Source organism: Boleophthalmus pectinirostris, unplaced genomic scaffold (genome assembly GCF_026225935.1).
Source record: "Boleophthalmus pectinirostris isolate CB_2022bp ecotype Guang Dong unplaced genomic scaffold, ASM2622593v1 HiC_scaffold_13, whole genome shotgun sequence".
NCBI lineage: Eukaryota > Metazoa > Chordata > Actinopteri > Gobiiformes > Gobiidae > Boleophthalmus > Boleophthalmus pectinirostris.
In genome coordinates, this window is record NW_026571036.1 from 26,821,355 (window position 1) to 26,846,845 (window position 25,491).

At 37.0% G+C, this 25,491-nt stretch overlaps 1 protein-coding gene across 1 annotated transcript in view; it reads right to left on the bottom strand.

Moving 5' to 3' along the window:
• Positions 1–25,491, bottom strand: part of mfsd2b (MFSD2 lysolipid transporter B, sphingolipid) — a 73,094-nt gene that overhangs the window by 38,966 nt on the left and 8,637 nt on the right. The window contains exons 3-4 of the mRNA XM_020918487.2: positions 4,366–4,491; positions 2,783–2,907 (exon numbers count right to left, since the gene is read on the bottom strand). Of these exons, the coding sequence (XP_020774146.2) occupies positions 2,783–2,907; positions 4,366–4,491 (251 nt within the window). The remainder of the gene's footprint in view (positions 1–2,782; positions 2,908–4,365; positions 4,492–25,491) is intronic.

Below are 25,491 nucleotides of genomic sequence, written 5' to 3' on the forward strand. Positions count from 1 at the left end.
TGTCAAAGCATCCCCCCTTTCAGGTTAGAATGGACTCATCAGCTTGACCCTGATTTGAAATCACATCATATCATCAAGTCATAGCATAATCATAATCATATGTAATGGATGTAAACAAAAATGTAATTGTACTAGCAAAAAAATAAAACTACTTTCAACTCTGGGTATTTAGTAGGCGACCTAACTAATAAGAAAAGTTTGCAAACCACCATAATTCAAATAAAGATGTGATTGTCTCATGTTCAATGGGAAAAAAACAGACAATAAATACTTTAAAAATCAAAAAAACAAAAACAAAAAAAAAGGAACAACAACAACAAAACAGTGCATTATAATGAGGGCCTCAAACTAAATTTCGCCTAGGGCCCCCAAATTGCCAACTCCGCCACTGTTGCTGTTGACTTGAAAATTACCACTACATATTTACAATTACTATATACTCTGCTCCACCTTGTGATGTCATGTGGCAATACAAGAAGTGCTCCACTGTGTTTTTAAACTCTGCACACCTTCACTTAAATCATTTGGATGATTTCAGCTCCAGAATTGTTGATCTCTTATTAACTTGAAAACTACAGCTTCATGACATCACAATGAGGAACAGAGCATTTAGACTATACTATACTAAAGGGTTATTCAAACATGGGTGAATGAAACAAAAACACAACTCCGGGTATGTTTTCGAGGAAGTAACAACATTCTAACATGGTTTAAAGTGCAACAAGAGACAGTTTTGAGCAATATCGGACTTTTAAATTGTTATTCACTATTGCAATGCCCCATTTGACCCTTTTAAATGCTACAACAACATGTGAACACAGCATATATTCCAACATGTGCACCTTACAACTTTGACACGTGATTTAAAACTAATTTCCCAACTGCGTTTCCACTATACGAGACTTCAAAGCGAGATCCAAATCTCAACCCAAAAACTGGAAGCTGGCCAGGTGAAACTTCATTTAAATGTCACGTAGGAACTTAAGTTTCCTTGTACAAAATATTCCAACATCAAAGTACAGAAGCTTTTTTTTTGCTCCAGCACAACGCCCATAAATCTTGTCTAGCGGCGCATCAGAGAAAGCTTCGGGGACAGACTAATTAAAATACAATGACAGTTTGTTTATTCGCGTAGAGTCCCAGGTGAGGCCCGGAGCTGTTTGAGAGGCTGAGTTTGCAGAGTGATGCTTTGTTTTTGTGGAGACATTAACAGGAAGGAGCTCGCCCGCAGTTGTGTCTGAGAAAGAGGTAGCTAACCCACACGACCCAAAACATAAACATAACTGTAAACAAAATATGAAGCAACAGGAGCAATCAGGTAGTTTTGAAATGCTAAATGGTTTTTGGACACAAGTGAGTAAGTTCTGTTAAAGGGCCTATATTACACAATTTTTTATGTTTTTTATCTGTCTTTATCTGTTATAATGTTGTTTCCTCATCAGTAACATACCTGGAGTTGTTTCATTGACATCAACGCTGTATATTTAAGCTGAGTTCTTCTCTCAAATGGAAAACACTTTGTCCCACCTTGTGATGTCATACAAGAAGTTTTAGGGTCTGTTTACACGAGAACGCTTGCGGGTAAAAACGACAAAATGTTTAAATATTTTAATGGAAGTGCCTTTCGTTTAGATAGTGAGGGCATTTTTGGGGTTTAAAAATGCAAAAATCTGAAACCATCCTCCAGAGTGGAAAAGTTGAATAGGTTCCGCCGTAATGTTTCCGTCTACACTGCCCAAGGCGCAAAACTCTGGTCAGATCTGTTCAGGTCGTGTCTGCGTTTACGTCACATACATACAGTACACAGAAACAAACATGTCGGATCATTTTCATGCGTCAAACCTTCAATTTACCTAATAAACTTACAGGAGGCTCTCAACAAATGTACAGAATATGCAGAGATACTATGAACAGAGAGGGATCTGCAATCATCTCTGTCAAATTCTGGATGCACCATGTCATTCGCAGGCGACTATGGATGAGACCTGGAGAACCAGTCGATGATGGGACAACTTTCAACAAGATTTCCTCACGAAAATGCTCATGTAAACGCGGAATAAAAAGTGAAGACACAACGCCACTTTTGCATCTTCTGTTCAGACCGTCACCATATAAACGTAGCCTTCCAAACATCTTCACTAGAAACATTTGGATGATTTCAGCTCTGGTACTGCCAATCTCTACTGAATAAAACATAAAAGGTAGCTCTTAAACTAACACTTCATGACATCACAAGGTGGAGCAGAGCATTTTGAGCTTTGGTGGTGTACACCAAGTATTATTAAAGGATTACTCAAACAAGTGTAAATGAAACAAAACACAACTCTAAGTATGTTTTGATGAGGTAACAATATTCTAAAATGGTTACATTTTTCATAATATGAGGACTTTAATTCAATACACTGTTTTGCAATTCTATCCACCTCTACCTAGTAAAACCTGACAGGCAGGCCAACAAATACAAAAAAGGCTAAATCTTTTATTCTTTCTGCCATAAAACTTTTAAATGGAAACTCAATTTTAAATGTGTCTCCTGATGCTTTGAAGTTTGAGTGTATGGTGTTTGTTGCGAACAAGCCTGTCAACAGAAATTTGGGGACTCAGGGCAAGGAGCCTCACATGGGCCCCCCTTTAATATAAATTCATATGAAGAGGGTCCTGCGACAACAGAGCCCTTTATCCCCCTCGTCTACTGCCCTGGTTGTATGTACATGATTTTATGTATGGTTTGTGCACGACTACAGATCTATGACCTGAATTGACTGAATATAGAGCGTCTCACCAGGGCATGAGTCTTCCAATTCTGGTGCGTCCGGTTTTGGTGATAAAGAATCCGACAACGGGGTCTGTGACGGCGCCCCAGGCTTTCCCAATGAACAGCACCATAGAGGCCTGGAAGGCATTGATCTGAAACACAGCAACGAAATAGTTCATGCAGTGTGATCTTTGTTCTATGCCCAGATCAATGATATCTTTATCCTGAAATTAAAAAAAAAAAGTACATGAAACAGAAGCACATGTGGTCTAGTTCAAGTAAAGTAAATAAACACATCTTAGCAGTTGCTTACACTGGTACAGATCATCTTTTCTTTTGCTAAATTCTTTTTTGATATGAATTTTTTTGTTTTGTTTTTTGAATTTTGATCAAATGTATTGGGGTATTTTACGGAGGCTTACAAAATTGTGAATATGTTACTTTTTCCTTTTAAAAGCCTTGGAGAGTTATTTCTTTATGTAGTCTGCACTGACAACACCAAAGGATCATGGTCTATGTAGTTTCCTCTGTGTTTTTAGCTTTTTGCTGCACCATGGCAAGGCAAAGTAGCCACAAAGTAATTCAAAGTTTGCTTTACAGAATAATAAAGACATTAAAATCATAAAGAAAGACATTAGAATCACCATAACTACTCATTTAAGTAAAGAGGCTTAATTCGATAAATTGTGAGGGCCTCCAATATTATTGTGAGACTTTTGACGAGCCGATATCACGATATTTCGGTTATTACATCCCTACTGAATTCATGTGTTTGTAAATGCTACCTGACAAATAAAAAATATCTAAACTACACAGACAGATACAAAGAAAAATCTATGCAAATGAATCCCAAGGGAAATTGCAGTGCAGTCTGTTTCTCACATTCAAACATCACAAACATGAAAATTAACAATGCACCAATGCGGCTTTTTCAGTTTTGATATTAGATCCTGCAAATTACTCAGTATCGGTACAGATATCTAGCCTGAATCATCAGCCGGTTTCTACAAAGTGAAACCTTGCAGCATTAGGATTCGTTCACTCTACGGTAGGCGGCGGCTACTTTTTTTATTTAACCAATCACTGCTATTTGGTCGTGATGTATGAAATGCATCGGGGTTAACTGGTATATTAAGCTTTTCCTAAATCCTGTAGGAAGAAGGGCAATAACGTCTTTCCCCTTGATAAAATTCACCAAACATTCTCTTTGTTCTGGCTCGATCTCGGGAATCATTGCCAACACAGAATATATGGATCTTCTCTGATTGGCTGGTGCCCGAACTCGCACTTCCGGAGTTTTTGCGAACCGTCTAGTGTATTCTGATTCCTGAAATGAAATTGTGCAGAGGCACTAGGTGGCTCCAGCCTGGCTAACAGATATCCGGTGTATCCATAATAAAAATGCATCAGGCTATCTTATGTAAACTAATTTAAGTTAATATTCTGAATTCAAGTACTTAAATTACTGTAGCTGTGCACTAAAACTGCAAACAAGTATTTACTAATAGTTTTCAGTTCTCTATCTTAATTCTGTAAATGTATGTGGAAATAATCACTGAGCAAATGAAAATATCTTGTGTTTTGTTGAGTTATGTTTAGGTTTACGTTACCTGGGCGACATCCAGCAGGTATATTTGGAGAAAGAAGGCCGTGGCGCTGGCAGCTACTTCTTTGGGAGCTCCTCCGATGGCGAAACACAACTTACTACACAACGTCAACTTCTGGCTCAGGTCGGTCTGTGAAAAAACAAAAAAAGCAGAAGATATGAATTGTGATATAATACATAATATAATGGGACAAATCAAGAGTTTCACAATATTAGTGTTGTGTGTTTGTAGTGCTTTTCCAAATGTGCAAAGTTGCTTCTTAACTAATTTCAGGCTTTATTCATTCACTCCACAATTTAAGCATCTTTGGGAGTCTATATAAATCTGATATATTAATATTATTTTTAGTAGTTGTCATAGAAACTCCTTGACCCTTGACCCTTTATCTACAGATTAGGGCGCTTTCACACTGCTAGTTCGATTTTTTGGTCCGCACCAGGCAATAAAATTCTGTAGCACATAGACTCCAGTGTGGTCCACTTTCACACCAGCAAATGAACCAAAATTAGTCCAATTGACGTACGCCAGACCACTCTGAGGCAAGGCTGAGATGCAGAGGGGAGCTCAGACTTCACAAACCTATGGACGGCCAACCATGGGGCAGGCATCCAGACCCAACCCTGGCCCCAATCACACTCCTTAACCGGGGCAGGGTTGACGCTCTCAATTCGAGAGTCCGCGCCTGCCCTCCCATGATGTTTTTGGCATTTAGTGCGGAGTCAAACAGATCAGGACCTCCTCTTTTTTGAGGTCTTGGTCCGCTTGATTTAGTGCAGATCTGAGTGCGACTGAAGCTTTCACACCAACGAAAACAAACCGAACTAAAAGCTTTTGGTTCGAGTGGAAGGTTTGCTGCTGTCTGTGTGAAAGCACCCTTAACCACGTGCCTATGAGAACCTGGACCACTAATTTTACTAAAACACACTTAAGATCATTATATTTTTTATTTAGGAATAGTTTTTATTATTATTTTCCCATTTTTTCACTCATTTTAATTTTTTTAGGTGTAAAATTTTACTTCCTCGTTGTTAATTGTGTCACACTGGGAACTGTTACCTAGCAACCGTATTCTACACTGGGCCCAAACTCTTCTAATGTACACAGAAAATATAAGAAAACAGCTTTATTTAGTTGAAATCATGTTTAAAGTCTCAGGAAATATGTGCTTCTGGTGTAAACTGCGGCGAAATTTTTGGACAGAATTCTCCCTCTAGCGTGACATCATCAGTGTGTTTAAAACTCTCTGCTTTCTGTCATTTTCAACATATTATTTTTCAACTTTTCTTCACAAATTGCTTCCTGATTTGTGTAAAACTATAATTCATATTTACAACAGGTACTATCCAAACAGATTAGGTACAAATTAGAGACTTCCGAGGTCAGACATCAGATCGTTGACAATTGGCAGTTATGGCCACAGTGTTTTTTCAGTATCACAAAAGAGCAGTGGTTTATAATACAGTTTATAAAAGAGTTGAAGCAAAATAAAACATGAAATGAACCATGATTCAGCTTTCTATTGTCTCATTAATGTTGCGTATAAATTCCTGTATAAATCCTTTGCTATTTTTGAATCCACAACAGTTAGTCACATCCTGTTAGCTTAACTTTAATCTCTCTCAGTTTTTAAAAGAGTCATTTTACATTTATGACACACAGAATTATGACTTTGCAGCTGAATATGAATAAGCCTGCCATATTTTTTGGACTACAAGGTGCACTGGATTATAAGGCACAATATCAATAATGTTGAATTCTGTCATCTATTTTCATACATAAGGTGCACCGGATTATAAGGAGCATTAAGACTTGAGACTGATCCTTAGTGCAGGTGTCCACGATCCATTGGCAGATCATGGTGTAACTCACCTGACGTTGACTCCCTGTCTTGGTGTGGATTATGAATGTGAATGTGGGTGGATCATTTAAGCTTGTTTTATTATTTCCTACGAGGACGACTCAAATATACTTTGAGTAATAATGTGTTTAATGCATCTTTGCGCACATTTGTTTACGTTTTACAAAAATTAAACTTAAAAACACTCATTTGCATAAACTATAAGCACTGAAAAAAACACTTGCTTCTTGTGTGATGATGTGGTTCAGCTTCTGTCGGACTGAAGGACACGATTCACTTTCTCCGCAAGACTCCTGACTACAGTAGCTGTAATTCTCCGTCAGTCCATCAAGCGGTGCGGCTTCGTAGTTTACCAAAGTCGTACTAAAACATTTTGACAGAGTTTTGAGTGCCGTGTACCACATAAAATCAGTTCGAAAGTCAGTAAGCACAACCAGAATTAATACATAAGACACACTGGATTATAAGGCGTACTGTTGATTTTTGAGAAAATGTAAGGATTTTAAGTGTGCCTTATATTTGAGAAATAGGGTAAATACTTGTCTATTTACTATTATATGTGTGTTAGAGAGATACAAGAATGAAAAATAGTACTAAAGGTCATATATTACATAAAATTGACTTTTGAGAGCTTTAAAACAGATTAGAATGTTGTTACCTGCTCAAAAAGAGACCTGGAGTTGTGTTTTGTTTCATTCACACATGTTTAAGTAATCCTTTATTAACAGACTTACTACTACTTCTCCTATGCTCAAAATGCTCTGTTCCACCTTATGTTGTCATGAAGTGGTAGTTTTCAAGTTAACAGCAACATTTTACTTTTAGTTCAGTAAAGATTGACAATTCCAGAGCTGAAATAATCCAAATGATTCAAGTGAAGGTGTGAGGAGTCTAAAAACACAGTGGAGCACTTCCTGTATTCCCACATGACATCACAAGGTGGAGCAGAATGTTTGCAGTTTCTTCTCACAATAATCATAACACAACAGAAGTGATATTGTATAGACTAATACGGAACTAAATCTGGACTAAACCACGACTAACCCAGGACTACAACAGAACCAAACCAAGTCTAGATCAGGACTAAACCAGGATCGAACCAGGACGAAACCAGGATCAAATATGAGTGCATGCAGCTTTACTTGGGTGGTAATTATGTAACATTACCCAATACATTCTCATACAATTTGAGGATTTCAGAGTCACACATTAACTGCCAATCACTGTCAACTCCCATAATATGAGTATAGTCAAGCCCCCACCATCTGTGCTCAGCCATCTGTGCAAGAAATAATGATTTTAGTGTCTGAATCTGAAGTGTGGGCTGTTTCAATGTGTTACTTTTTGGAAAATTGTGAATTATTTTTGAGAATTCACAGTATTCAGTGATTTTTGTAAAGCGTGCGGTTTTTCTATACGAGTATATGAGAGTAAGCAAAAGTATAGAAAATCAGATACTATGGGCCTAAACATACTGCATGCTCTGTTCCACCTTGTGATGTCATGTGGTAATACAGGAAGTGCTCCACTGTGTTTTTAAACTCCATACACCGGGGTCTCCAATCTTTTTCCTCCTGTGAGCTACTTTTTGTAAAATGAAAATACCAGAGAGCTACTTATTTTAGTGGTAGCTAGAAATTTTGTAAATATAAGAGCCATGGCCATGAGGTGCAGTAAGACGCTTATACAACATAACTCATTATCATTATCAGTGCACAAAATTAGGCATCAGAATGATAGATTAACAATAGAAATAGGCATTTAATCAATCAAATTTGAGTTATTCAGTGCAATACGGATGAATTCAGAAATCCCTTGGTGAGCTACTTGGACGGGGGTGGAGAGGGTTGGAGACCAGTGCCATACACCTTCACTAGAATCATTTGGATCATTTCAGCCCTGGACTTGCCAATCTCTACTGAAGGTAAAACGTATTTGTTAACTTGAAAACTACTGCTTCACGACATCACAAGGTGGAACAGTGCATTTTGAGCTTTGGAGATGCAGACAGACTAATACTCAAATGTGTGAATGAAACAAAACACAAGTCCAGGTCTGTTTTTGAGGAGGTAACAAGATTATAACATGTCTTAAAGATCACAAGAGTCCATTTTGTGTTATACAGTAACTTTAACTTACTTAAAATTCATGTTCATTGACATTCTCATATTAACTATGCATGACCAGTCAATTTTGCATGTGTAAATGTTTTTTTTTATACTGAAATGATTTTAATACTTTTTAATCTGGCATTTAGCATCAAGAACAGATTTTATTGTGGCTCCCTCCTTCAATTGTGCAGGTCTACTACTTTTCTTTTATAAACTTAGACTTAGATTTAGACTAACTTTATTGTCCCACAAGGGAAAATATTTGGACATAGCAGCTCACATGGCACAATATAAAATAAGAAGGAAGGAACAAGGAAGGAAGAACAGTTGATAGCCAAGGTCAGTTAAATACAATCAGTCAATGAACCTGCCCAGGGACGACAGGTCGAAGCACTGGCGTTAAAATCTGATACAAGCATCTCTCCTGTTAAGGTTAATGTAAAAATTGTGCACTGTCCCTATCTCATCAAATAAATATAAATAAATAAAAATATAAATAGTAATAATAAGTTCTAAAAAAGATAGCAAGAGACCAGTGTCAAATAAGACATAATTATATAAATGTAAATGTGCAAGTCAAAATAAAATAGAAAGATAAGAAATAAAATCACAGCTTTATACAAGAGGCCACAGGAAGACAATAATGATATGATGATTGACAGGACATAGGCTTATCCAAAGGTGTACTATGTAACTTTTCTGGTGAGAAGAGCACCACCTGCTCGTCTCTACTGAAATGTTATTGCAATGGAACGTTCCACCATAGGGAATTTAACTTGTCTTTGTCATATTTATTCAGTGTGTTTTTGTTGCTCAAAAATAGCTTGAAACACATTTGGACTTTAAAAAGAACAAGCCTCAGTCATATCTTGTCTGTAAATTCCCTTAAACCTCCAATCAAATCTGTGTAACATATTTTTAAGCAGTATTTGTTTTTATTTTTGTTTTCTTGCATGTATAATTTAAAAAGAGAATATACACTGTAACACCAACATTCACAATTTATAAAACTAATTAGGCCTGACGCTTTCACCATGTTGCCAAACTGGATGACTCTTTTTGTGGCCACACCAATTCAGAGGAAGTTTATTAAAGCAACCACTTAGCCATGACAAAGCTTTTACAACCCCTCCACATAGTTTAGAAAGAGGAGTGTCATTTATAGGAAATTAGCCGTGAAACCTACTCACCGGTACTGAAACTCAAACCCAGCACTGTCATCTCCTATAAATTCTTTTCTATTTATGGAGATACTAATAACAGCAATTGAACACGTCCGCAAAAAAAGATGTAGGCTGTTCAGGCTGTGCACAAGATATGAAAATGAGATGGTAAAGTTAAAATTGCTTTAACACACGCTACTGAGCTAGTAAAAATTCTATGTAAATTCTAAATTGTAAACTTTATAGTGCAATCAATCACCCGGTTTTTGGTTGTCTATCTTTTTATCTTAGGCCATGTTAGAATGTTGTTACCTCCTCAGAAACATTCACACATTTTCTGTAACCCTTTATTATTAGACTGTCTGCATCTCCAAAGCTCAAAATGTTCTGTTCCACAACGTGATTTAACAGCTCTTTTTATCTTTAGTTCAGTAGAGATTGGCAATTCCAGGGCTGAAATTATCAAATGATTCTAGTGAAGGTGCATGGAGTTTAAAAACGCAATGGAGCACTTCCTGTACTACCACATGACATCACAAGGTGGAACAGAGTGTTTTCTATTTGAGAGAAGAACTTTAAATCTGCAGGGTTTGTTAAACATGTGTGAATGAAACAAAACACAACACAAATCCAGGTCTGTTTGTAATGAGGAAACAACATTAGAACATGTGCCCTTTAAAAAATGTATTTAAACTCTAAATTGTATACTTTAAAGGTGCACTTTGTAACTTTACTGGTAGGGGGTCTGCCACAAGATTGTTTCCATAGAGATATCATTGCTTTGCCTGAATGGTTTCTCAGTGTGGCATTAAACTCATCCATGTTGCATTTATCCAATTACTGGCATTTTAAATGCATGCATTCTTACAGTAAGTGAGCTCTCTTCTCCACAGATCTGGACTGTAACTTACCCTGAAGGCATTGTGGCATTGTGATCAAGGAAATAGATGTTTAATGCCATACTGTGAGAAATTATTAGCCAGGCTGGCGCCACATACAATAGTGTCTCTGCTCAATTTCATTTCTCTCCAGCAACTAAGTCAGGAATCAGAACACACTAGACGGTTTGCAAGAACTCCGGAAGTTGTAGACTGTGCACCAGCCAATCAGCTGTGAGCTGTGAAGCCATGACGTCAAACTCGTTGCGCCTGTCTGAGTCCCTTTTGTGGAACAGCACAACAGTAAACAAAGCGTCGAGATGGATGCAGACGAAGACAGACATTCTGTGTTGGCAATGATTCCTGAGATTGAGGATTTAAAGCAGAAACAAAGAGAATGTTTGGTGAATTTGATCAAGCAGAAAAGACGTTATTGCCTTCATCAAACAGGATTTGGCGCATTACATATGTCACGACCAAATAACAGCGATAAGTTAAATAAAAAAGTACCCGCCTAACGTCAAGCAAACGAATCTTAATGCTGCGAGGTCAGAGAGTTTCCACAAAGTGAAACCAGCTGATGAACCAGGTTAGGAAATTATAGCATTTAAAATCAAAATCGTACAGTTACAGTAATTATTTGGGTCGCTACTAGTTGTACTTGTGATATTCTTCTTACTTAAGTACAATAGTTGGCTGCTCCACTCTCCACTGCTTATACTTACACCATATACTGTGCACATTATGCAGAAGAGAACTTGTTAAACTCACTGAGAGACACTGCAAACTCACATGGGGCAGAGACTAAGAAATGAAGGACTGATGTAGATTTGTGTTGACGTGACAAGGTTCGTTCTGACAGGATGTAAACTCCCCTGAGGTGGTAAAGAGCTGCTATACTGTGTGTTTGTGTGGATTCTGTATCATGGAGGTAAGTCTGTAGATACAGGCACTTGAACCAGCTTTTTATTCAGTTATATTAAGTTTGAAATTATGTTTTCAGATTGCCACAAAGAGACAGAACACCTACTCAAAAAATGTAGCTTTTAGTCCAGTCAATGAGCCTCATTCATGAATCTTTCGTAACTTGCATTTAAAGAAGATTCAGACATTCACAAAGCATTCTCAAGCTCGTAAATTCCTTCTTAAATGACAGCTGCACCTGATTCACCCACATCCAGACAAACACCGCCACGCTCATTTACATTTCATTTACATAGAAAATTTTAATTTATCTGGTTAGAAACGCCCTCTGAACATCCAAATATGGCCAATATGGGTTTGGTGTTGAGTCCAGTGCAGTGACCAGGTGCAGGGCTGTGACAGACGCCCATATGGAGAGCACAGAGGCAGAGGCTCACTGCAGTCTGGAGAAAGTCTGTTAGACCCAACAAAACACCTCACAAATATTATTGGATCACACAGTAATATGATTTTACAAAATAATTTAAGAAAATATATAGCTTACAATTATGGAGGAATTACAATTTTTAGTTGCATTATCAGAGTAATAATATTCTAAAACTGATTTTTTGTTCTTACGAGTCCTGACAGTCGCAGGATTCGTAGGATTTGTTCTTCCAGAAGAACATTTTCAGTTAAGAAAAAGTTTTGTGAATAAGAAAAATGTTCATAAAAACGCCTTAAGTACAAATTTGTATGTAAAAATATTTCATAAATGAGACCCAATGTTTTTTAAAGGTGTACTATGTAACTTTTTTGGTGTGGAGTCTGCCACACATTAGCCTCCACTGATATGTTATTGATAATGCTTGAAGGTTCCACAATATGGCTTTAAATGGATCTATCTTGCATGTATTCAATTACAAGAGCATTTGTTGCTCAGAAACACATAAAAAAATGTATTCTTAGGCACAATGCACGAGTCAGCATTTATGTGTGTAATCTCGTGAAACCACAGCCACGCATCAGCACATGAACGGCACTCGCTCTGTGTTTGTCAAAGGGAAAGACGATCAAACTTGACGGGGCGCGTTTAGCCACTTGTAACAGGTCTACAGTGAAAATAACTCACTGAATAGGCTTGTATTAACCATCTGTACAGGCTGACCACCGTGAAGATTTCCAAAGTCAATTTCAAAGAATAAACTCTACCTGAGATCCTCCAAACGATACAAAACCACTCCAGGACACACTGTACTGATGGTAAATGTACAAAATCAACAGCAGAAGAATGTTTTCTGTGTATTTCAATGGGGATCTGTGTCCTACACTCACATAGAGCGTCAGAAATAGGCTGGATTCTATTTTCTGAAGTCTGCATGAGCAGGATGTGCTGCTCTATACACGCGCCCAGTGCGGGCAGTGTGGCGTCCTCATTCACTTTTAATACATTCTCAAAAATATGCATCTAAAACATGCAGTTTTTATGCTTGGGTAGTGTAAAATATGAGTGCAGTGTGTCCCTGGTCTTACTTAGACTTAGACTTAAGACTTAAACTTAGATTTAGATTTAGATTTAAGACTTAGACTTAGACTTAAGACTTAGACTTAGATTTAGATTTAGATTTAGATTTAAGACTTAGACTTAGACTTAAGACTTAGATGTAGATTTAAGACTTAGACTTAAGACTTTGATTTAGATTTAGACTTAGATGTAGATTTAGACTTGAGACTTAGACTTAGACTTAGATTTAGACGTAGATTTTGACTTAGACTTAGATTTAGACTTAGATTTAGACTTAGATCTAGACTTAGATTTAGACTTAGATTTAGACTTAGACTTAGATTTAGATGTAGATCTAGACTTAGATCTAGACTTAGATTTAGATTTAGACTTAGATTTAGACTTAGATTTAGATTTAGACTTAGATTTAGATTTAGACTTAGATTTAGACTTAGATTTAGACTTAGATTTAGACTTAGACTTAGATTTAGACGTAGATTTAGACTTAGACTTAGATTTAGACTGAGACTTAGATTTAGACTTAGATCTAGACTTAGACTTCGATTTAGACTTAGACTTAGATCTAGACTTAGATTTAGACTTAGATTTAGACTTAGATTTAGACTTAGATCTAGACTTAGATTTAGACTTAGATTTAGACTTAGACTTAGATTTAGACTTAGACTTAGACAAAATGTATTGATCCACAAGGGAAAACTGAGCATGGGCTTGCCTCTCCACAGATCTGGCCTGTGACTTGGTCTGGTGGCATCACTTGCTTGTCTCAATGGAGACAGACAGATAGATTTAATGCTATATTGAGTGACATTCCAGACCATTCAGCAGAAAATGACACAGTGTGCCTTTACAAAAACATGGCATTCATATTTTGTCTGTAAATTCCCTTAAACCTCCAGTCAGGACTGTGTAACCTATTTTTATGCAGTATTTCCTATGCATGACAGTCCTTGAGATCACAGAGTGGCGCAGACCCCCTGCCTGTTTGCTCTGTGGTAGATCTGTAGACATAAACCCACCCGCTCTGCTCAAACCATCAAGTATGTTACATCTGAACAAAACTAGCTTTCAACTCCCATGCACATTTTAAACCTAGAAGCCACCGTCTGGGGAAACCTACTATTTACGACTGTCTCTGAGCCTTGTGCACATATCAAAACCCAACTTCTAACTTTTTTAGCGTCAAGCATTTCCAAGCATCACCCTGTATCATTCCACATCTGAGAACCGTCTCCCGCTCGCTCCCAAATCACCAAAGCGACCACAAACCACAAACTGTTCTATCCGGCGCGCGCTTTTCCCTTCCTCATTTTTTCTGGGCTCCATCAAAACATGCGAGAGCTTTGAGATGACAATTACCAGGAGGGAGGTGTGTTATTATTCAATCAAGAGACATGCGGCAGGGAAAGTAAGTAGAGGCTACGCTACAGCGGGTACTGACTTCCAAAATGGCTCCCTTCGTCTCACTCTCACTACAATTACGGCTAATTGGAGGCAACGGGAAAAAACTGAAAGAGTTCTATCACGTGCAAGAATGTTTCACAGAACATCTAGAGCTGAGCAATTTAGAAAGAAAATACAAATAATTAAACTAATAAAATAAAATGAGGCTGCGTCAAATGATTTTCTCCGTGGAAAGTGCTTTGTCAGGAATGTTTCACAGTATGGCATTAAACCTTTCTATTGCCAAGAGGACCAAACCAGACCAAATTACAGGGTCAGATCTGTGGAGAGGCGACCCCGCTCACAGTCAGAATGTCTGTGTTTCTTTTTCTTTTTCGAGCTATAAAACCACCTGTAATTGAATAAATGTAAAGTAGATCTGTTTAATGTCACACTGTGGAACATTCCAGACAGAGCAATGACATCTCCATAGAAACAAACAAGTGATGGGCCCCCAACCGAAAAGTTACACAATGCACCTTTAAAGCAGAATTGAAATATTAGAAGAGTTGCTATAACGATTAAATATTTGAATTGGAAAAAGCATCACTGCAATTACAAGTGAGTGGAGTTTACTGTTATAAAAATACTCACAAAAACTAGAATGCTAACAGCACACCTCCTGATTCACAAAGGATAAAACTTAAATAAAATAAATAAATAAAAATCACAATGTTTTAAAGGGTCTGGTAAATTTTTAAACTCCATACAACTTCTCTGGAATCATTTGGATCATTTCGGACCTGGAATTGTTTGTCTCTACTGAACTAAAAAGTAAAAGGCAGCTCTTCAGTTGTAAACTACCACTACATGACATCACAAAGTGGAACAGAGCATTTTCAGCTTTGGAAATGTAGACAGACTAATAATAAAGGTAGTGTGACCAGACGTTCCTATTTACTCGAGATAGGGACTCAGTTTTGGGCTCTGTGTCCCCTGTCCCAGCAGATTTATCCAAAATTACTGATTTGTCCCAGTTTTAAACACGAAATGTCCCAGATGTCCCTATTTTTGACCAATCTGATCCCTGCCAACAATAAACAGAGACATAAATTGTAATTTGTTTCAGTAAAAAAAAAACAGAAAAGCTGCTTAAAAACGCCCAAAACACAAAGAAAATATAACTATACTGACCCGAGCGCAGAACAGTTTTCCTTCATTACGTACTCATTTCACAATTTTATTATTACTAACCATCCCCCAGATTTTGTAAATCTCATCACCCTAAATAAAGGGTTACTCAGTCATGTTTGAATGAAACAAAACACAACTCCAGGTTTGTTTGTGAGGAGGTAACAACATTCTAACATGCAGTGTTGGGAAGGTTACTTTTAAAATTACAGATTACAGACCCCAGAATGTAGTTTGTAACGTAATCCATTAAATTACTTAAAGTGAGTAACGCAATCTGAATACTTGCTGTAGAGAAGCAAAGACTCGGAAATCTTCACATAAGATGTTTTGTCTGTTAAAAGAAAATAAAAAGCCCAGACTTTCCTTAACCAAATTAAAAATATTATTGATAGAAAAGAAGGAGACACGGTCCAGTCCTGGTTTAGTCCGTTTTAGTCCAGTTTAGATTTAGTAGACCTGGTTTAAATCCTGGTTTAGTTTTAGATGTCCTGGTTTACTGGTTTACCTGGTTTAGTCCTGGTCCTGGTTTAGGAATTACCAAACAGGAAAAAAAAAAAAAAAGGGAATAGCCCAAAATGTGGAAACAGGAAAATACGGCTGTGTAATCCATTTATTTCAACCAAGTAACTGTAATCCAATTACCACTCACTGAAACAGTAACTGTAACCAAATACATTTACTCATAATTTGTACTCTGATTACGTAACTCCGGTACATGTAATCCATTACTCCCCAACACTGCTAACATGTCTTAAAGCTCACAAGAGTCAATTTTGTATAATATAGAACATTTAACCCACATTGTCTTCATTGTCTATTTATACTTTGATCCGCCACGGACTGAGATTTATTTTAAGATATGAATATAATATCAAATTCAAATCCACACTCTGTCTTGTATGTTGTAGCGTCACATCTCCAGACTAACTTCCCCTCTGCTTTATTCTCACTGCTCAGTTATAATTACTGTGAATGTGCCCTGTGTAAATGGCTCCCTCCTAAACACTCATTAACTTTGCAGATTAATCTTATCTGTCCTTGTCCCTCGCGTCTTTCCCTTACTCATTCATTTTAGATTAGACCCATTTTGCTTGGTCTGTCCGCACAACTTCTGAGAGTCCTGTTTATCCTCTGTATATAAGAACTGAAATTTAGAGTTTGTTGTTAAAGTAAATTGGGCAAAACATATGAAAATGACAGTGTTTTAAAGAGTCCTGGCATCAACTAAGACAGGACATCAACAAAGGCATATCAGGTCATGAGACAACTGAATGAAACATGTATTCCCAAAATGAACACATTCACACTGTACTTACACACTGTCAAAGTGTATTTAAGTACTGTATATAGCTAAATTGTTCAGTGCTTAAAGGTCCTACATTACGCAAAATTGCCTCTTGTGAGCTTTCAACCATGTTATAATGTTTTTAGCTCTTCAAAAACAGACCTGGAGTTGTGTTTTGTTTCATTCACACATGTTTGAGTAATGCTTTATTATTACTCTGTCTGCATCTCCAAAACTCAAAGTGCTCTGTTCCACCTTGTGATGTCATGTAGTGGTAGTTTTCCAATTAACCATAGCCACTTTTTACCTTTTGTTCTGTAGAGATTGGTATCCAAATGATTCTAGTGACGGTGTATGAAGTTTAAAAACACCGTGGAGCACTTCCTGTATTACTGCAAGATCTAACGAGGTGGAACAGAGCTTTTTTTTCTCCCTTTGAGAGTAGAGCTCAGCCTAAATATGCAGAATTTGTGTGTTAAACGTGTGAATTAGAGCATGGAAACCTGACCGAAGTTCGATGGATGTTCGGTTTCGGGTCGGACACATCAGTGCATCAGTTGTTTCCTGTCTACAGTAAAACCGAGATTCTTAAGTGTTCAAAAGATCAGAGCTCTGCACTTTTAGTCAAAACTGTGTTACTATTATTATTTGTGAAATGTAGTGCAAAACTTCAGATACATGATTTCTAAAGCATAAAATGATTGGAGATAAAGTCCACAGGAAGTAAAGTCTTGATCGCTAATCTGCAGGTTCACCTCAATCCATGCACTGTGAGGAACTACTCTCACCTTTTTACTTTTAAAGAACAATTCAAACTGGATTAATAGTGCTGTTTTGTGGACTGGGGTCATTATTTGCGGAGGACAATTTCTATGGATAATGTGGATGAGACGCTGCACTTTAAATTTACCGCTTTAAGAGAGGTGAAGAATAAAGTCTTCTCATTATTGTCGCTATATTCCGAGTTTGTATGATTGTATGATTGCGTCTCTGTGTCCGTTAGAGGCCACGCAAACAATATCCTACATGTGTCGTTACCAGGCCTATGAATATAGTGTGATTTTAATTGTGTTTTTTCGGTCGGGTTCAGACACAAATATCTCAATGCCTAAATGGGCTCTCCTTGGACAGAAAAATTCGGCCCAATCCACACTCAAATGTCAAACAAAACTAACTCCAGGTCTGTTTGTGATGAGAAAACAACATTATAACATAAATCAGAAAATATCATAATGCTGGCCCTTTAATGTGAATGATTTTATGATTTAAACTGATTAAAAATGTGTGCTATTGTATGGGGAAAACTGGCTGCATTTCCCATCCCAGTTAATTTCACTGGACGTCTCCTTTAGAAGCGAGTAGGACTTCACCAAAACAAAGCAGATCACATGTTGGTGTAGAATCATGTTTTATTCATGAAGGATGTGCACTGGGGTCCATATAGACCGAGCAAACAGAGCACGGGCTTGTTTACGCTGCCTTATACATTTCAAAGTAAAACAAAACTCAACTCCACAGATGACGCAAACACATGATGAACGAGGTCACAACAGCTCATGAGAAAAATATGACAATGTGATTAGAATATAATGGAAATAAATGACTAGTGTATATTCCCCTGAGCCTGACAGGAACTCACATAATGAACGCAGAATCAAAACTAAAAGTACTTTGAATGCACTTTGTATTTGTCCTAAATATTTTGTTTACTTTATTTCGAGCTACGTCACAGTAGAACAAACAGAAAGTGGTACGGAGATTAACGCAATCTGTACTATTTGAGTCTAAGATTGACTCATACAAATAAAGATTGATGCTTGAAATGGAGTGGGAAGGGCTACGGCTTATTTTTAACCCACTCCAGTTTAGTAAGGAACTTTGCATATTTATGGAATTACAATAATATTTGAGCTGTACAAAGTTGCTGAATAATTAACTTGTATATACAGTACTAACTACTACTAGGCCTGTCACTATAATACATTTTGAAGTACAATATATATCGTTGAAGTAAACATAGACCATAAATGATAATATTGAAATCAATGTACATAACTTATGCAGATTTAAACCACAAAAACGATTCTAAACCTACAATATTTTTCAAAACATGAGCTATAATAATAAAAAATAATAATAAAATGGAGATAGATTTACCCCAAATAGGCTAAAAATTATCACTTTTCAATTTAATAATATCTTTTTACTAACTACGTCATTATCGGTAAAGGTGCATTATGTAACTTTTTGGTCGGGGGTCCGTCACATGCTTGTTTCTACGGATAATTACATAATAGATACATTGCTCTGCCTGGAATGTTCCGCAGTATGAAACAAAAAAACAGCTCTACTTTATATTAATAAAGTAGAGCTGTAATATTCAATTACAGGTGGTTTTATAACTTAAAAATACCCAGAAAAACAGACATTCTGACTGTGAGCGGGGTCGCCTCTTCACAGATCTGACCTGTAACTTGGTTTGGTTTGGTCTGCGTGAAGATAGAAAGGTTTAATGTCACACTTTGAAACATAAAAAAGCAATAACTTCTCCGTGGTAAAAAACATTTGACAGATCCTCCACCAGAAAAGTGACATAATCCACGTTTAAGCACAGTGTTCTTCAATATCATCACTTCATCACACTCAGTTCTATAGCAATAAATCGCCCTTCCAATATTTGTTATGGAATTTCTCGTAGGAATCGTCTTCCATCTTGAAACACAAGCGGACGACATCATGGCTGTGTCTATTCTGGGAAGGCTTTACACACTATTCTATGTATCAGGTCACTCTGGGCCCGGCTGCTCTGGATTATGGATTATAAACATGGACTTTTGTTATTGTGGTCGTGGTCTGAAGCAGTGAGACCGAAACACACAAGATCACAGCTTTAATAAAGAATTTCCACATTTACAAATCTGCATTTTCAACTTGCAAAATATAGTTTTATTTTGGTAACTATTACTGTGACTTATTAACGGTCCAACATTACACAAATTTGACTCTTGTGAGCTTTAAGTCAGGTTATAATGTCGTTACCTCCTCAAAAACAGACCTGGACTTGTGTTTTGTTTCATTCACACATGTTTGAGTAACTCTTTTTTATTATTATTCTGTCCATAACTCCAAACCTCAGAATGCTCTGTTCCACCTTGTGATGTCATGAAGATGTAGATTTCAAGTCATCAGCTACATTTTGCTTTTTTTTTTCAGTAGAGATTGACAATTCCAGGTCTGAAATTATCCAACTGATTCTAGTCGAGGTGTATGGAGTTTAAAAACACAGTGGAGCATTTCCTGTATTACCACATGACATCGCAAGGTGGAACAGAGTGTTTTCTATTTGATATTGTTTCTATTTTGTATTTTTTTGGTGAAATCTGCATAGCTTTAGGTTTCATTCACACATGAACAAAATAAAAAATACAAATGTACAAAACAAATTCAAATCTACGATGTTCTTAAGGTCGCTAAGCATCTTTTATGTCAGATGCCCTTCCTGGCTCAAGTGCTTTGCCCAAGGACATGTGTGTTTGCTGTTTCAGAGAGATTTGAAATGGGGGATTATCTGGTCTAGTCTAGTCTGCAGTACTTACTTCTACGTATTATTTTGAAGCCATTTGAATGTATTTTCATTTCAGGATTTCTGTTATAAACCAAAATAAAGATGAACATTTCACCAATTTAGTGTGTTATATTTAATACATGTTTATTAATACATACAAATGAAAAATGTTTAAATGGACCTTCTCTCAAACTAAAAACACCTACACCTTGTGATGTCATGCAGTAATACAGGAAGTGCTCCATTGTGTTTTTAAACTCCATGCATCTATATTAGAATCACTGGGATAATTTCAGTCCTGGAATTGTCAATCTACTGAACTAAAGGTAAAAGGAGCTGTTCACTTGGAAACTACTGCTTCATGACATCACAAGGTGGAACAGAGCATTTTGAGCTTTGGAGATGTAGACAGATTGATAATAAAGGATTAGTCAAACATGTGCCAATCAAACAAAACACAACTCCAGGTGTGTTTCTGAGGAGGTAACAACACTATAACACGACTTACACAGCTCACAGTGTTTTCCACACATAGACCAATGTGTGGCGCAGAGCTACAGAATGAGAACCAAGTGCCACAAATTAATTCAGATTTTTATTGTTTTTTAATGCAATTCTGTCATTCTCACTCACACGCACAGAGAGAGAGAGAGATCAAAAGCTGCGCCAACAAGTCGATGGGGGTACACTTATAAAACACGTGCACTATTTAAAAATCATATAAAACACTTGCACTATTTGCTCGCCGATTTGCTACCCGACCCGAGCAGGGTGTCCGCAAAGTGCGATCGGGCGACGGCTGCGTTTAGCCCCGTGAGGCGGGGAGCTCTCATTTCACCTGCAGTCACCCGACGGTCTATGTGGGCGCACCTCTGGGCCCATCCCAACACTCGGAACTGTAACAAAGCATGGCAATAAATGGGCCAAAACCCAAGCAGATCCCTGATGATCGGCACTTGAGTTATTTTTCAGAAAGCCACGTAAAATGAAGTGTTCTGATGGGGCATGCAAGCTGTGCACCAAACAGGCTAATGCTGTTTCATTGTTTCCTTTAGCTGCTTTGATGTATCTTTAGTAGTTTCTTATATCTAATTGTTAGGGATGGGCATGATTAGCCGACTAATCGATAACTAGTCATTAAGAATTTCGTCGAACACTGGAGTTGAGGCCTCACAGTCCCACGTTTGGGCTCTGGCGCCTCCTTGGAGGTCCCTGTACCGCTCAGTGAGTGTGTATACATGCACAGTATCGCGGTTTCGTCAATGCGCATGTTTACGCAGTATTCCGGTTACTACAGCATAAAGAGTTGCGTTAAACCTGCACACGTCTGATCTCTGAAAACATCCTGACACGCAGACAGAACACACTCACCACTCACCAGAGAACACTCATATTCCACCGAGTCATGTCCTTTAGTCCAACAAAAGCTGAACGCATCATCTTAATTTATGCAAATGAGCCATGTGGTTTTAAGTTTCTGTAAGACTTGTGTCAAAGCAGCATTAAACACAATATAATGTCAAACGGGCTGATGTGGCTCTAGAGTGATTATGTTTATATGTTGTAAATTTGAGTTTATTTATACAGATTTGTAATAGTAATATTAATGATGATACTTTTAATATAAAAACATGAATGATTTATCGAAAATTGATCGTTAATTGTCCCAACGATCGATTAATAAAATTTCATCAAATGTCCATCCCTATTAACTGTAGTATTTTATTACTTGGTCTGTGGAAAACACTGTCACAAGAGTCAATTTTTCGTTATATAAGACCTTTAAGATTTTAAGTTTTTAAAAAGCCTAAAATCTTATAATTCTGAATTCAAATCATAATATTTCACTTTAGTACTAACCTGTCTCCTTCTTAGGTTCTATTATTTTGAAACAACAACACAGCACCCGTGAAATCTGAATCAGTTTTCCAAGTGAGACATGTCTTCTGTACATATATAAACTGTAGTCTAATATAAGCTAGTTCTGAGGATATCATCTGAGCTTTTCCCGAGTCTGTGTAAACAAAATGATAGTGATTGTAGCGAAATGAGACAGTGGTGGAACAGGTTTGGTGGTGTGAGCTCATGCGTTTTTTTACGACTAACGAAACAGACAATGACTAAGAGCTAGAGTATTCTATTACAGAAAATTTGAAGAATTAAACATAAATACACTGCAAAAATGATTAGAAACATTAGTTAAAGAGCCCATATTATGCTGTTTTCTCATCTATAAATGCACAATGTTTATTTCAACCAAAACTTGACAAAACTGTTTAAATGAAGAGTCGGAATTCAAGTAATTTTAACTGCATTCTTTCTGTTTCTCCAAGTGTTACATGGATTAAACCAGGACTAAACCAGGACTAAATCAAGACTATTTACAGGACTAAACCAGAACTAAACCAGGACTAAATCATGACTATTTACAGGACTAAACCAGGACTAAATCAGGACTATTTCCAAGACTAAACCAGGACTAAACTAGGACTAAACCAGGACTAAACCAAGACTAAATCATGACTATTTCCAAGACTAAACCAGGACTATTTCCAGGACTAAGCGAGAACTAAACTAGGACTAAACCAGGACTAAACCAAGACAAAATCATGACTATTTCCAAGACTAAACCAGGACTATTTCCAGGACTAACCCAGAACTATTTCCAGGACTATTTCCAGGACTAAACCAGGACTAAACTAGGACTAAACCAGGACTATTTCCAGGACTAAACCAGAACATTTTAAAAGTCTTATATCACGCAAAATTGACTCATGTGAGTTTTAAGCCATGTTGTTAATGCATCAGAAACATTCCTGGACTTGAGTTTCATTCACACGTTTGAGTAACACTGCATGATTAGTCTGTGTACGTCAGAATGCTCTGTCCCACCTTGTGATGTCATTTAATGGTAGTTTTCATGTTAACAGCTACATTTTAACTTCTGTTCAGTAGACATAGGGAGTTCCAGACCTGAAATACTCCAAATAATTCTATGGAATGAGTTTAGACGGTGGAGCACCTCTGATATTACCACATGACATCACAAGGTGGAACACGCAACGAGTGTCTTGAGAAAAGAGCCTAAATCTGCAGGGTTTTATGTGCGTTAAACATGTGTGAATGAAACAAAACACAACTCCGGGTCTGTTTGTGATGAGGAAACAATAGAGGCGTAACAAGAACCGAAATATCGTGATATTGTATCGTCAAAAGTCTCACAATAATACCGTGGACCATCACAATATTTCAAATTACAAGTCTCTTTGCTTAAATTAATAGTGATGGTGATTTTAATGTCTTTCTTTGTGAGTTTAATGTGATTCCACTGAGTCATGTCGCATCAGCGCACAAGAGCTGTTTTTTTTCGTTTGCTTAGTTTATGCAAATTACCCATGTGATTTTAAGTTTTGTTTCTGTGAGAGTTGTGCAAAGCTGCATTAAACACATTATAATGTCAAACGGGCTGATGTGGCTCTAGAGTGGTTACGGTTTATATGTCGTAAAGTTTAATTTATTTATGCAGATTAGTAGTGCAGATAGTAATAATAATGATGATCATTTTAATACAAAAACGTTAATGATTAATCGATAATCAATCGTTAATTCTCCCGACGATCGATTAAGAAAATGTAATTAAATACCCATCCCTAGTACATACACATTGTAAAAAACAGAAAAGCACATTTCTCGAAAAAGGAGTGGGAAGAAGAAAAACATATATTAACCCATCCCTGCTTCTGTACATTGATCACGGAACTTAACATATATTTACACATAGCAAAAGTAATTACAAGGGGGTTTCAGATTTTTGCATTTTTAAGCCCCAAAAACGCTGTCACCGTCTAAACGAAAGGCACTTCCGATAAAATATTTTGTCGTTTTTACCCACAAGCGTTCTCGTGTTATGGTGCAGCAATATCTAAAAAACAAAGAGAACTACATAGACCATGATCCTTTGGTGTTTTTAGTGCAGACTGCATGAAGAAATAATGTTATGAAGCACTTAAAAATGTTATTTCTTCATATTATAACAGCACCAAAGGTTTTTCAAGGTTTTTCTCGTACTTTTAAATAGAAAAAGTAGGGTATTGACAGTTTTGTTTGCCTCAAAATATCGCAATAAATATTGTACCGTGAGATGCATATCGTGAAAATATCATATCAAGGGATTTTGACATCGTTACAGATCATCAGAAAATCGCTTAATATGGGCCCTTTGAAAAAATGCAGTTTATATAGTGCACTAAAGATACTCCTTTTTCTTTTTTTTTGCAGTGCATCGTCGCTATTACATTACACGGGGCAATTAGTCAACCCATCTCAGCTTTAAGTGTCACCAAAATACTGATCTGTTGGGAAGGCTCAGATTTCTGGACTTAAAACCCCCAAAATCATAAACCAGGCTCAAGTCAGTGAAGAAATCAGATCCACAATGTCATCTCTTTGTTTTGTATTCACGTCCGTTCTCTCCGTAATGACTAAGGTCGTAACTAAAGTGGACTGATACTAGCCGCGGGGTCGTTGAGCTACTACTAAATGATCTCATCACAATAAAAACTCCCCAGTCAAAACAGATGATAGGTGATTCATCAGTTCACACTCGCATACAAAAGGTGAGGATGTCATTTGAATTATAATGGTGAAACAAAACAAAACATTAATTAAAAAGCGACGCTATATTAACCAAGATATGCAATGTAAAAGAGGGTGAATGCCAAAATACAATAAAGCTATCTTGATATTTTTTGTATTCAGTATTCAGATAATGTGTCAATCAAACAGAAATGCGTTGCAACATGTCTTTAAATGTCCTATATTATGCAAAATTGACTCTTGATGAGCTTTAAGTCGTGTTATAATGTTGTTTCTTTATCATAAACAGACCTGGAGTTGTGTTTTGTTTCATTCACACGTTTGAGGAACTCTTTATTATTACTTCATCTGTCATTTAGTGGTAGTTTTCAAGCTACTTTTTATCTTTAGTTCAACAAAAATTGGCAACTGAAAGAGGAACTCAGGTTAAATGTGCAGGGTTTTGTGGTTTAAACATGTGAGAATGAAACAAAAACTCAACCCCAGGTCTGTTTGTAATAAGGAAACAACATTATAACATAGATCAAAAAATAGTGTAATATAATATGACCCTTTTAAATACTCTAAAACGTAATACATTAGTTCTGAATCTATGAAAATTTGGGTTCTCTGTTGAGACTTTAATATTGATGTAGTCAGAGTCTGAAGTTGTTTTTTTCGCCTCATCTCAT